This window comes from Hemiscyllium ocellatum, chromosome 13 (genome assembly GCF_020745735.1).
Source record: "Hemiscyllium ocellatum isolate sHemOce1 chromosome 13, sHemOce1.pat.X.cur, whole genome shotgun sequence".
Lineage (NCBI taxonomy): Eukaryota > Metazoa > Chordata > Chondrichthyes > Orectolobiformes > Hemiscylliidae > Hemiscyllium > Hemiscyllium ocellatum.
This window is the reverse complement of record NC_083413.1, coordinates 81264058-81276812: the sequence shown is the minus strand read 5'-3', so window position 1 is coordinate 81276812 and position 12755 is coordinate 81264058. Positions and strand designations below refer to the sequence as shown.

General features: G+C 40.2%; 1 protein-coding gene across 2 annotated transcripts in view; it reads right to left on the bottom strand.

The window, feature by feature from the left end:
* boka (BCL2 family apoptosis regulator BOK a) overlaps positions 1 to 12755 on the bottom strand; it is a 51658-nt gene that overhangs the window by 4469 nt on the left and 34434 nt on the right. For both annotated transcript variants that reach the window (XM_060835012.1, XM_060835011.1), the window contains exons 3-4: positions 12153 to 12281; positions 1727 to 1890 (exon numbers count right to left, since the gene is read on the bottom strand). In XM_060835012.1, coding sequence (XP_060690995.1) covers positions 1727 to 1890; positions 12153 to 12281 — 293 coding nt within the window. The remainder of the gene's footprint in view (positions 1 to 1726; positions 1891 to 12152; positions 12282 to 12755) is intronic.

The following is a 12755-nucleotide window of genomic DNA, read 5'->3' as shown; positions in this document are numbered from 1 at the left end:
CATTCCAGTTTGTCTTTCTAATTACTTGCTGTACCTGCATATTAGCTTTGTGATTCATATACAAAGACACCCAGATCCCTCAGTGTTGCAGAAACTTAGTCTCTCTCCATTTAAATCATCCTGTATTTTTCCTTTTCTTCCTATCAAAGTGTAGACCTCACATTTTCCCAAATTATATTCCATCTGCCAAAGCTTCCCCAATGAACTTAGCTTATCTATATTCCTTTGCAAGTTCTTTGCAACTCCTTTCAACTTGCTTTCTTATCTATGTTTGTGTCGTTAGCACATTTAGCTGCAGTAAAGTCAGTCCCTTTATCCATCTCAACATAAATCGGTAAATAATTGAGATTTTAGTACTAATCACTTTGGCGGCACTCAGCAAATTACAGATTGCCAACTAGAAAATTAACCATTTATCCCAATTGGTCAGCCAATCCTATATTCATACAAATATATCATTCCCACCACCATGAGCTCTAATCTGGATCAAAAGCAGCACTTTAATGCTGGCCTTTTGGAAATCCAAATATACTGCATCCACTGGTTCTCCGTTATCTACCCTACTTGCTACGTTCTCAAAAACTCTATTAAACACCAAAACACATTGATTCCTCCTTAACAGTAGTTTCTAGCATGTTCCCAATGACGGATTATACTCTATCTTGAAGAGAGGCATTTTATTTAGGGCTTTGCAATCTGCAGGGACTTTTCCAGAATCGAGGGAATTTTGGAAGATTTCAACTAATGCGTCTACTAAACCCGCAGCCATTCCTTTTAGACTTGTCAGCCTTTAGTCCCACTGATTTCCCTAGATTTTATTTTCATGTGACAGTTTTAAATTAATCTCTAACTTTCCTCCTACTGCTTTCCCAGTGTTCTTGGGACTTTTTGTGTTTTTTTTACTATAAAGACAGATATAAAATACTTGTTCAAAGTTTCACTGATGTCTTTATGTTTCTTAATCTCAACATCTCCGGAACCAAGTTTCACTGTCACTACTCTTTATCTTTAGAAGCTATGAGTTTGATTTAAAATTCCTTGCTAGCTCTCAGAATGTCACTTTTTTTCTCTTTATCAATCCTTTAGTCATCCTCTGCTGGTTTCTAAGATTTTCACATCTTCAGGTCTAATCAGAGCTGTACATCATTTCTTCCAATTGATACCAATGTTAACTTTCTTAGCTAAGATTTGTGATTTTAAGGAGGGGTTTAAAAGGGGAACTGAGATGCTGAGAGAGAAGGGAATTCTAGTGTTTTGGAAGAAGACAAACCGAAGCTTGACTAACAGTGGTGAGGTGAAGGGAAGCAGGCCCTTAGCAAAAGTTCTAGTAGGCATGGAAGAGGTAATGAAAATGGAACAGCTGAGGCAAGAGATGGATTAGAATATAAGGATTAGAATTTTTGAATTTTATAGCAACCAATTACTTTGGTTACACGTGGCCTGGAATTATTATAGAACCTGAATCCTTAACCAGTATAGGTACACTGAGAATTCAGGCAACTATTCAGATTGAGAATCCTGCTTGATTTTTCCTTATTTAAATCCAGGGGCATTGAAGCAAATTTTAAGCTCCTAACGCTGCTCTAACAGCACCAACTGGTGATAAAACTGGGATCCTTCTCATCACATGAAAAGTAATTAGAAATGCATTTTCTTGGGTGAAAATCCTGATGCATTTTGTTGATGAGTTTAAATATTGAAAGCAATTGAAAAGAGCATCTCTTACCCATCCACCACGTCTCCTGAGCCACGTCACCAGTGTTTTCCGGACAAACTCCCCCAAGCAATCGACTATCGTGTGTACCATGGCAGGCTGTCCCTGTTTCACACAGTCAATGGCCAAACCTCCAGCTACAGCATAGAGGGCTACAACCTTCCCCCAGGTTATACCTAGACAACAGCAGAAGAACAGGACTGTTCAACATATGGAATCATAAAGATACCAGAGCACTCAACATGCAGGATTGTAAACATAAAGGATAATTCAATATATAGAACTAACATATGATTTCCTGGTGGACATCTGTACATGGTCTTCCTTCAGTTAGAATTAGAATTCTAGAATCATACAGGAGATCATTCTTCAAATTTGTGCCTGGGGCAGCTCACTGAAACAGCTTTCACCATTTTTCTTAGAGTCATTCTTCCCATATCCTTCTAAATTTCGTTCTGTGCTGAGGTATCGCATAAATTAGTGAGGTTCTCATAAAAGGTCATTAGCACTAAAAACACTGACTCTGTTTCTCGACAAAGATGCAGCCAGATCTGCTGAGTTTTTACAGCAGTTTTTGTTCAGATTTGCAGCATCCACCTCATTCTGTACCAAGAGAAATCAAAGGCTTTGAAACCATTCAATCTGTTGACAAACTTCTAAGAATCTTTGAAGATGCTGACAATTCCTGGCATTCCATGCAACTACTGCCTCATTCCTCAAACTTCCTGTAAATACTGAGGTACTCCCAGAAATACCCTAAAATTCTGCTCACCATACATTAAGAAAGAATGAAACTCCTCAACAGGATAAAGATGACACTAACCAGAATGGTTTCACAGAGCTTAGCTGCAAGGTTAGGTTGGAAAAGCAGGGTTTGTACTCCTTGAGAAGCACAGCAGGTCAGGCAGCATCCAAGGAGCAGGAAAATCAGGAATGGATGAAGGGCTTTTGCCTGTACGTCGATTTTCCTGCTCCTCGGATGCTGCCTGACCTGCTATGCTTCTCAAGGAAACAAACCCTGCCTTTCCAACCTAACCTAGCGGCTAAGTTCCTGATGAAGGGCTTTTGCCCAAAATATTGATTTTCTTGCTCCACGGATGCTGCCTGACCTGCTGTGCTTTTCCAGCACCACTCTAATCTTGACTCTAATCTCCAGCATCTGCAGTCCTCACTTTCTCCTTGAAGCAAAGGAGACAGAGGGATGATTTTTTTAAAGTACACAAGATTAAGACAGGTTGAGACAAGAAGAAAAGCTGTTCCCATTAGTTGATGGCTTAAGGACAAGGGAACACAAAATTAACATTTTGAGTAAGACATCTTGGGACATAAGGAAGATTTTTCTGATATAATTGGTAATTAACTGGAATTGACTGCCTACAAAGGTGGTGGAAGAGGAGACAATCAATATTTTTTAAAAAAAGATTATAAATTGAAGGAAATAAAATGTTGAAACATAAAAAATAGGAGCAGAAGTCAGCCATTTAGCTTTGCAAACATGCTCTGTGATTTAATATGGTCCTGACTTATCATCCAATTCAGTATTCTGTTCCTTCTTTCTCCCCATACCCTTTCATTCCTTTAGCCCTAAGAACTATAACTAATTCTTTCTTGAAAACATTCAATGTTTCAGTCTCAACCACTTACTATAACAGAGAATCCCACAGGCTCACCAGTCTTTGGGTGAAGAAATTTCTCATCTCAGTTCTTGCAGGGCTATGGGAATAGCGTGGGAAAGTGGGATAGATTAGATTGTTCCACAGTAAAGTTCTTGATAGGCTGAATAGACTCCTGTAGCATGATTCTATGATGTAGCCATTGCAGGTGCAAGCCTATTTTAACTTACCAGTTTGTTGCAGAGTTGATTTTAAATTGGAAGGAGCTATTTTAACATGAGCACTGAGGTTATGGTACACCATTTGTACTGGTGAACATGTGTGTGTGTTTTCATACCTCCGTTGTTTCAAAAAGTAGAACAGTTTCACTGGGGTTAGATTGAAATCTTCGATCCAGCAAGACAGAGAGTGGGAGGGTGACATTGTTCCTCTGTGGGACATCTCTGTTGAGTGAGAATGTTCTCACTCACTGGAGGCGTAGATGGGAACCATGCCTGAGATTCCTGGCGAGGGCTGTGTGTAAACCTCCTCTCTACAGGTTAACTTGTTCGCCCAACTGGGATGGGAAGTGAGAAAGCCAATAACTTTATTCAGTCATGAAGTCAGTTAGTTACAGTTTGTATAAAGAACTGTTATTTGGGTCATGCACCCCAACCTGGCCACCTTTTTGAATATTTTACACATTTATTTCTCATTTCTCTGCCTATTTAGTCTCTTTACATGTTTTATTCCCTTCTTACCTGTCAAATGTACAATTTCTGATAGTTTCTTTATTCTATCTTTTTTGTTTTCTTTTGAACTATTATCTATACTACCCTTCCCATCTGAGCTATCCTTCCGCTTCCCCCAACTCACTCACTAGCTCAAAGTCTTTGTGACCACCCTCTTTACCCTTTCTCCTGGGGCACTGATTCTTGCCCATTGTCTGTCCCAAAGGTACAGTTCCTTCCTATCCCATGAAATGGAACTCCCTCTTTCTAACATCAATCTTCAACCTAGTGTTCACCTCCATCAACAGCTCAACTCCATAGAAAACATTAGTGAACTAGATAATGACTTCCCCTTACGATCCTTCAATTCAGCCCCTTGCTCCTCAGGCTCTCCAACATAGGCCTCATACATCTGATGGCTGGATTCTCTCCTTCTCATAATATCCTTTCAATCCTTTGTTTAGTTTAGTGAGAATGTTGACAATGTTAACATATGGAGTCGTTTGAAGCACTTTTTAAGACCAGTAGACATCTCAAAATGCTTTATGGACAAGAAAGATTTCTTTGAAGAGATGTTAGCATTAAGAGGGAAGAAAAGTAGCAGCTAATTTGTGTATAGAAGAATACCATAACAGTAATGTGATCAGGGATAATTCTCTTGCTGTTCCCCCAAACAATCACATGGGGTCATTTACATCACCACTCAAACAGAAGGGCAGTTTAACATCTCGACCGAAAGACAGAATCTCCAGAAGGACAGTGTTTCCTCAGTGCTTCACTTACTTTAGCCCAGGATTTCATGCTCACCCTAAATGGACTTGAACCTGGAACTTTTGTGATTCAAATGTGAATGTGGTACCAGCAAAGCCAAGGCTGACACTAACAAGGAAGTCAATTATATGGATGTATTTAAGGGGAAGCACACTTCAGAAACACAAGGGAGTATGGCAATGTGGAGGAGGTAACATGAGGTAGAGTGGGAGGAGGCTTGTGTGTAGCAGAAGCCCCATTTTAGAGTAGATAGGTTAAATTGCCTGTTTCTGTGCCGTAAATATATAAAATTCTCTGAACTCAGATTCTGCAATGCAACTGCAGTGAGCTCAGCACAGGAATATGGAGCACAATAGGATTTAAGAGACATGAGACAGTGTGAGAAGGTGCAGTTAAGTAGGTAGATCATTCAAGATTTTGCTGAACAGCAGAGTATTCTTGAATGGTCAAATAAGTGGCCAGCTCCCAATTCTCATGTTTTTATGTTCTTGTGGCTTGCAGTTGCTGCAATCAAACCGCAAACAGAGAGCCAAAACTTTAACGTCAGCCTCAACAAAAATGCATAAATTGCAAAGTAAAGAACTGCAGCAGTGCAACTCAATGCTTGCAAACCTCAAACAGTGTCACCCAAATTCTCTCTTTGCACCAAGGAGAACACCAACTTCGCGTGTCGCACTGTGTTCGGTCTGTGCCTCTACCACAGAGGTAATGTACCCTTAACTGCAGCAAAATCATCAACACAAAGGGTGCTTTGGCATGGATGGATGTATCCTGTAGATTTCTTCACATGATTTAACCTCCCCATGCTACTACTACTGGTCACCCAGTATGTTTAACCTAATGGTGCCCCACCTACTTATACTAATTAGGATACAAGCAACTTCTGACTTATCTGACTGGTTGATTCTTGACTATTAGTCAAACAGCTTTTCCCATACCTTCAGATGTTTTATAACTCACAAATGAAAGCACACAATGAAGTTAAAAAAAATACTGACACCAATACTTGAAGAAGTCCTACAGACAGCATTTCAGATAATAGCGATATCCCATGTGTTCTCACTTTTTATATCCCAACTGCTTCCTACTGTTTAATGGTTAAAAGCATAAATTTCCACATCAACCACGGATCGATCTCCACCTCAGTTTGATCTATGCTACCGTTACCCACTCCACATAGACCAATTGAATCCAGTTCATTGCATCCATCTTCTATTTTCTTCTCTCCTTCGGTCTCTTACAATATTTGTCCATTGTCACTTCAATATGTGCCCTACTTTCTTTCTAATGTTTGACTGAACCTTAATTTTTGTCCAAAGTTTGATTCCTTCACTTTGAGCAATAGATTCAGAGCATTTATCACCATCCTCAACAATGGCAGGACCCCAGAACATTAGGGCAAAAGACAAGGCTGAAGCATTAGCATTCATCTCAGCCAGAAATGTTGAGCAGATGATCAATCACAGCCTCCTCTTAAGGTCCTAGCATCACTGTGACCAGTCTTCAACCAATTTGATTTACTCCACATGATATCAAGAAATGCCTTATGGCACTAGCTACTTCAACGGCAATGAGCCCTGACAACATCCCTGCAGTAAATACTGAAGACTCGTGCTTTAGATCTAATCGTGCCCCTAGCCAAGATGTTCCTCCAGTACAATTACAACACTCGGAGTAAAACACTCACTGGTTATTGTCATATCTAGCACAATGGTTGTGATTACTGGTGATCAATCATTTCAGTCCCAGAACATCAACATAGAAGCTCTTCAGTGAGTTTTGAGAAGATTTGTAGCTCAGGTTGAGGTTCTGGACGTTGGTTCGCTCGCTGAGCTTGAAGATTCTGTTTCAGACGTTTCGTCACAATATTAGGTAACATCATCAGTGAGCCTCCGGATGAAGGACTGGTGGTATGGCTCACTTTTTATTTATGTGTTTAGGTTTCCTTGGGTTGGTGTTGTCATTTCCTGTAGTGATGTCAATTCCTGCTCTTTTTTCTCACGGGGTGGTAAATGGAATCTAAGTCAATGTGCTTGTTGAAAGCGTTCTGGTTGGAGTGCCAGACTACTCAGATCTCTTAGCATCATGGTAGCCCACTAACCCACCAAGACACTAAAACAGCAGCTAATGAACTTGAAAGGCCCCATACAGTCACAAGCAAAACTAATGTTATTTACAAAATAACTTGCAAGAACTGTAGCAAACACTACATTGGACAAATAGGCAGATAACTAGCCACCAGGATATATGAACATCAACTAGCCACAAAAAGACATGACCCACTCTCACTAGTATCTTTTCACACAGATGAGGAAGGACACCACTTCAACTGGGACAACACATCCATCCTAGAACAAGCCAAACAGAAACATGCACGAGAATTCTAGAAGCATGGCATTTAAATCGGAACACTATCAACATACACATTGACTTAGATCCCATTTACCACTCCCTAGGAAAGAGAACTGGAAATTACATCAGCACAGGAAATGACATCATCAACCTAAGGAAACCTAAACACATAAATAGAAAATGGGCCATACCACCAGTGTTTCATCCGGAGGCTCACTAATGACGTTGCCTAGTATGGTGACGAAACATCTGAAACCAAACCTTCCAGCTCAGTTCCTCATGCTAGTGTTCTAGACTCAATCATCTTCAGTTGCTTCAACCATAGAATACCCTTCACTTGCCTGGATGAATACAGCTTCAACAACATTCAAGGAGCTTAGCAGCATTCAGACCAAAAAAGTCTGCTTGATTCATACACCATTGTATCACTTTTAACACACAGTGGCAGCAGTGTGACTGCAGCAACTCACCAGTGCTCTTTCAACAGCAGCTTCCAAACCCACAATCTCTATCAAAATCTCTGTCAATATTTAAATGTTCCAATTACAGAAGGAGCAAAGCTTAACCTTTTCTTGGGTAATATGGCAGGGCAAGTGACTGAAATGATAGTAGGGGAACATTTGGGTCCAGTGATTGTAATTTTATTAGTTTTAAAATAATTAAGGAAAAAGATAAGCCTTCCATAAAAGATCAAGTTTTTAATTGGAGTAAGGCAAATTTTAATGGAATGAAACAGGAAGTTTCAAAAGTTGACTGGAGTAGACTATTCACAAGTAAAGGGACATGAGATAAGTGAGAGGATTTTAAAAGTGTGATTACGAGAGTTCAGAGTTATTATGATCCTATTAGAGTGAAAGGCAAGGCTGGTAGAATTAAGGAGCAATGGATGAATAAAGATATTGACGTTCTCGTCAAAATGAAAAATAATCATATATTAGGTACAGACAACTGGGTTCTAATGAATCTTTTGAATAGTATAAAGAGTGTAGGGGCATTGTTAAGAGGGAGATCAGGAAGGCAAAGAGAGGATACAAAATAGCTTTGGCAGATAAGGTTAAGAGAAATCCAAAGATATTCTACCAGTACATTAAGAGCAAGAGAGCAACTAGAAAGTAGGATCAAAGTGGTCATCTTTGTGTTGAACCTCAGGAGATGGGAGGTTCTGCATTGGTTTTTACAGTGGAGAAAGAAATGGAGGCAAGAGAAACTGGAAATAAATGTTGCTGTTTTGAAAACAGTTTACATTATAGAAGAGGAAGCACAGGAAGTCTTAGAAAATATAAAGGTGGTTAAATCTCCATGACCTGATACAGTGTATCCCAGAAGGTTGTGGGAAGTTAGGGAGAAAATTGAAGGGCCCATTGGAGAAATATTCGTGTCATATATAATTATGGGTGAGGTGCCGGATGACTGGAGAGTGGCTAATGTTGTGCTTTTGTTTAAGAAGAGATGTAAGGAGAAGCCTGGGAACTATAAACCTGCAAGTCTAACTTAGGTAGTGGGTACATTGTTGGTAGGTGATTCTGAAAAATAGGATTTATATGCATTTGGACAGGAAGACATTAATTATGGATAGTCAGCATGGTTTTGTGTGAGGGAGGATGTGTCTCAAAAACTTGATTTGAGTTTTTTGAGGAAGTAACCAAGAAGATTTAGGAGAGCAGAGCGGTAGATATCGTTACCTGGGCTTTGGTAAAGTCTTCGACAAAGTTGACTAATTAGTAAAGTTAGATTACATAGGATTCAGGTAAGCTGGCAATTGATTACAAAATTGACTTAACAGCAGGAGAAAGTGGTGTCAGAGGATTGTTTTTCGGACTGGAAGCCTGTGACCAGCAGGGTTCTATAGGGATCAGTGCTGTGTACACTTCTGTTTGTCATTTATATAAAAGATTTAGATGAGAATGTAGAAGGCATGGTTAATAAGTTTGCAGCTTACATTAAAATTGGTGGTAGAGTGAACAGTGAAGAAGGACATCTAAGATTGCAAAGAGATCTTGATTAATTTGGTTAATGGGCTGAGGAGTAGTAGACTAGTTTAACTTGGATAAATGAGAGATATTGCATTTTAGTAAGAACAAACCAGGGCAGGACTTAGTCAGCTAAAAGTAGGGCTTTAGGTAATGTAGAATGAAGAGACCTAGAGGGTTCATATACACATTTCCTTGAAGTTTGTGTCAATGCAGGGTGTTTAAGGAGGTGTTTAGCAGGCTTGCCTTCATTGCTCAGACCTTCGAGAGTAGGAGTTGGCATGTTGAGGTTGTACAAGATGTTGGTGAGGCTTCTTCTGGAGTACTGTGTCCAGTTCTGGTCTCCCTATTATGGGAAGAATATTATTAATCTAGAGAAGGCTCAGAAAAGATTTACCAGGATGTTGCTGGGAACAGAGGGCTTGAGTTATAAGGAGATGCTTGAATAAGCTGGGAGTTTTTTCACTGGAGTGGAGGAGATTGAGGGGTGACCTTGTAGAGGTTTATAAAATCATGAGTGGTATAGATAAGTTGAATGGCAGGTGTCTTTTCCCTCGGGTTGGAAATTTCCAGACTAAGGGGCAGAATCTTAAGGGAAAGATTTTTAAAAGACATACAAGGCAACTTTTTGTCGCACATGGAATAGTTCGTATATGGAATGAAGTGGTGGATCTGGATACAGTCACAACAGACATTTAAAAGACATTTAAAGAAGCACGTAAATAAGAAATGTTTGGAAGGATATGGCCACGCGGAGCCTGGTGGGACTAGTTTAGTTTGAGATTGCGGTTGGCATGGACTGGTTGGACCAATGGGGTCTGTTTCTGTGATGTATAACTATGACTTATTTAGAAGGACTAGGGCAGCAAATAAATGGGAACAACAGCACCTACAAGTGACCCCCTAAATCACTCACCATCTTGATTTACAACTATATTCTCAGTCCTTCACTGCCACCAAATCAAAATCCTGGAACCCCCTCCCAAACAGCACAGGGGGTGTATCTGCAGCATAGTAGTTGAAAAAAGTAGCTCATCTTCTCAAGAACAATTAGAGATCTGTAACAAATATTGCTGGGTTGCCAATGAAGTCATATTCCAAGAAAAATCTACAAGTTGCAATGCTTTTGCAAATCAATGACCTTTCAACGCCCTACCCATTATTGTTTGAAGAGCTAATTAAAGTACAAACTTCAGTGAAGTGAAGGGTCAATAAAGAAACTCTACTATTGAGCAATATTTGCCATTGTAACCCATTCCACTGACTCAAATCCAGCTCAGCGACTAATGGCAAAATGTTAAACTTTATTAATTGGGTGAGCAAGGACACAAGGAAATAAAAGAACATGAATAATCCATATTTTTCTATCTAGTCAATCGAAAATAAACTCCTAAATGATACACTCAAAGCCAATTTCTGTTCAGTTTGACCAGGGCTCCAAATTCATTGGAAAAGTCATTGCGTAACCAGAGAACACTGTCGAAGGAGGAGGGACAGATGGCTGCAGAATGTAAGCAGATAATGCAACTGCTTTAATGAGTATGTAGGTGTTGGAAATTATTATGTAACATAAGAAGAGGAGGAAGCCAATCAACACACTGTGCATATTCTGTTGAATCATAACTGATCAGTATTTTTAACCCTATCTACCCAGCGTGATTCTATCATTCTCAAGACCTTATCAAAGATCTATGAATACCCACTTGACTCCCAGCAACTAATTTTAGATTAGATTCCCTACAGTATAAAAACAGGCCCTTCAGCACAACAAGTCCACACTGACCCTCTGAAGAGTAATCCACTCAGACCCATCCCCCTACATTTACCCCTGACTAATGTACCTAACACGATGGGCAATTTAGTATGGTCAATTCTCCTGACCACACATCTTGAGATTGTGGGAGGAAATCAGAGCACCTGGAGGAAACCCACAGAGACACTAGGAGAATGTGCAAACTCCACACAGGCAGTCACCAGGAGGTGGGAATCGAATGTGAGGCAGCATGCTAACCACTGTGCCACCCTAGAAAGTTTCAGATTTCCTCTCTCTGTGGAAGATGACAGAAACAGGCAAGTCTCTACAATGTTGGACTGCGAACTCCCTCATTATTATGCAGGGAGTAATTGGCAAGTCTGGATCTGAATTATAGGGAGTACTGACAGACAATGATATGGTAATTAAGGAAACCAGAGGTAGAAGTTAAAAATACTGATCAATTGGATACAACCAAAATAGTGTTTAGATTAGAGTGGTGCTGGAAAAGCACAACAGGTCAGGCAGCATCTGGAAATCAGGCAGCAAGAAAATCAACGTTTCGGGCAAAAGTTTCCTGCTCCTCAGATGCTGCCTGACCTGCTGTGCTTTTCCAGCACCACTCTAATCTAGACTCTGATTTCCAGCATCTGCAAGTCCTCACTTTTGCCTACAACCAAAATAGTGCTGATGCTGGAAATGTGAAGTAAAAAACAGAAAATGCTGGAGGAACTCAGCAGGCCTGGCAGCATCTGTGGAGAGATGAATTAAATGATCAGCAAGGCAGTGATAAATAACTTGTAAAATTTGAGAAACGATTGTGCTACTTGCCAGCTGCCATTTGTGTTTGCAGCATAGCTGAAGCTGAAGTTCCTCATCTCAATTACCACAGTGGTGGGAGATGAGCCAAGCAGAGATGTTACCATTGCAGGAAAGGGGCCACATGGTTTATTTTCTAAAACACAGTTAAGTTATTAGTTGAGATCTAGAAGCAGATTGCTTGTTCAGGCTGCTCTGCAGGGAAAGAACCACAGGAATGAAAGCAGGGTGCAAGTACCAAAACCTACACAAAAAACCAGAATGACATCAATAGTCATGGAGTCATAGAGATGTACAGCATGGAAGAGCTGAAGCTGTATGGATATTAACATTAGTCATGTATGTTTTATACATGGAGCAGACATTGTTCGGCAGTACAAGAGCAACAGGGACCAGCATCCCATTCCCACCAGTCAAACATACATGCAAAGTAATATTTCCAAGATTTACCTGCAGAGAAAAGCTCAGTGGCGACAGCCAGGAATGCATCAGATACGATGCTTTCAGAACTGACTGAGATATTCAACTGTTTAGCAATGTTCCTGTAGACATTTGGTCTGATGTACTCCAATTCATCACCTTGAGAGAGAGAGAAAACAGAAATGTTGCTAGTTGGTACTTTGTTTTCTGAGTGACAGCAATGATAGTGACAGCTCTATCTCTTCACAATTGATACATTCTCTATCAGCTGATGAATGTTTATGACATTATGCATGGGAGCTCCATTCAATCCAGTCAAGGAGGAAGTGATAGAATTTCTTTTCTTGTGAGCTTTATTTATTCTTTCACGAGATGTGGGTTCTGCTGGCTGGGTCAGCATTTATTATCCATCCCTAGTTGCCCTTGAGAAGGTGGGGTGAGCTCCCTTCCACAATGGCGAGCGTTAATTTACCATTCAGGATAAAAATAGAGGTGTAAAGCCTCATGTCTGGTAGCTCTGTTGGATGGCAATTGTCTCATTAACATGAAACTATGAATTTAGATCTTACCTTTGACTGTCATTTCGAGCCTGTAGAATCATGCAACCCACAATGCCCAACCTTTGAAGTTTTC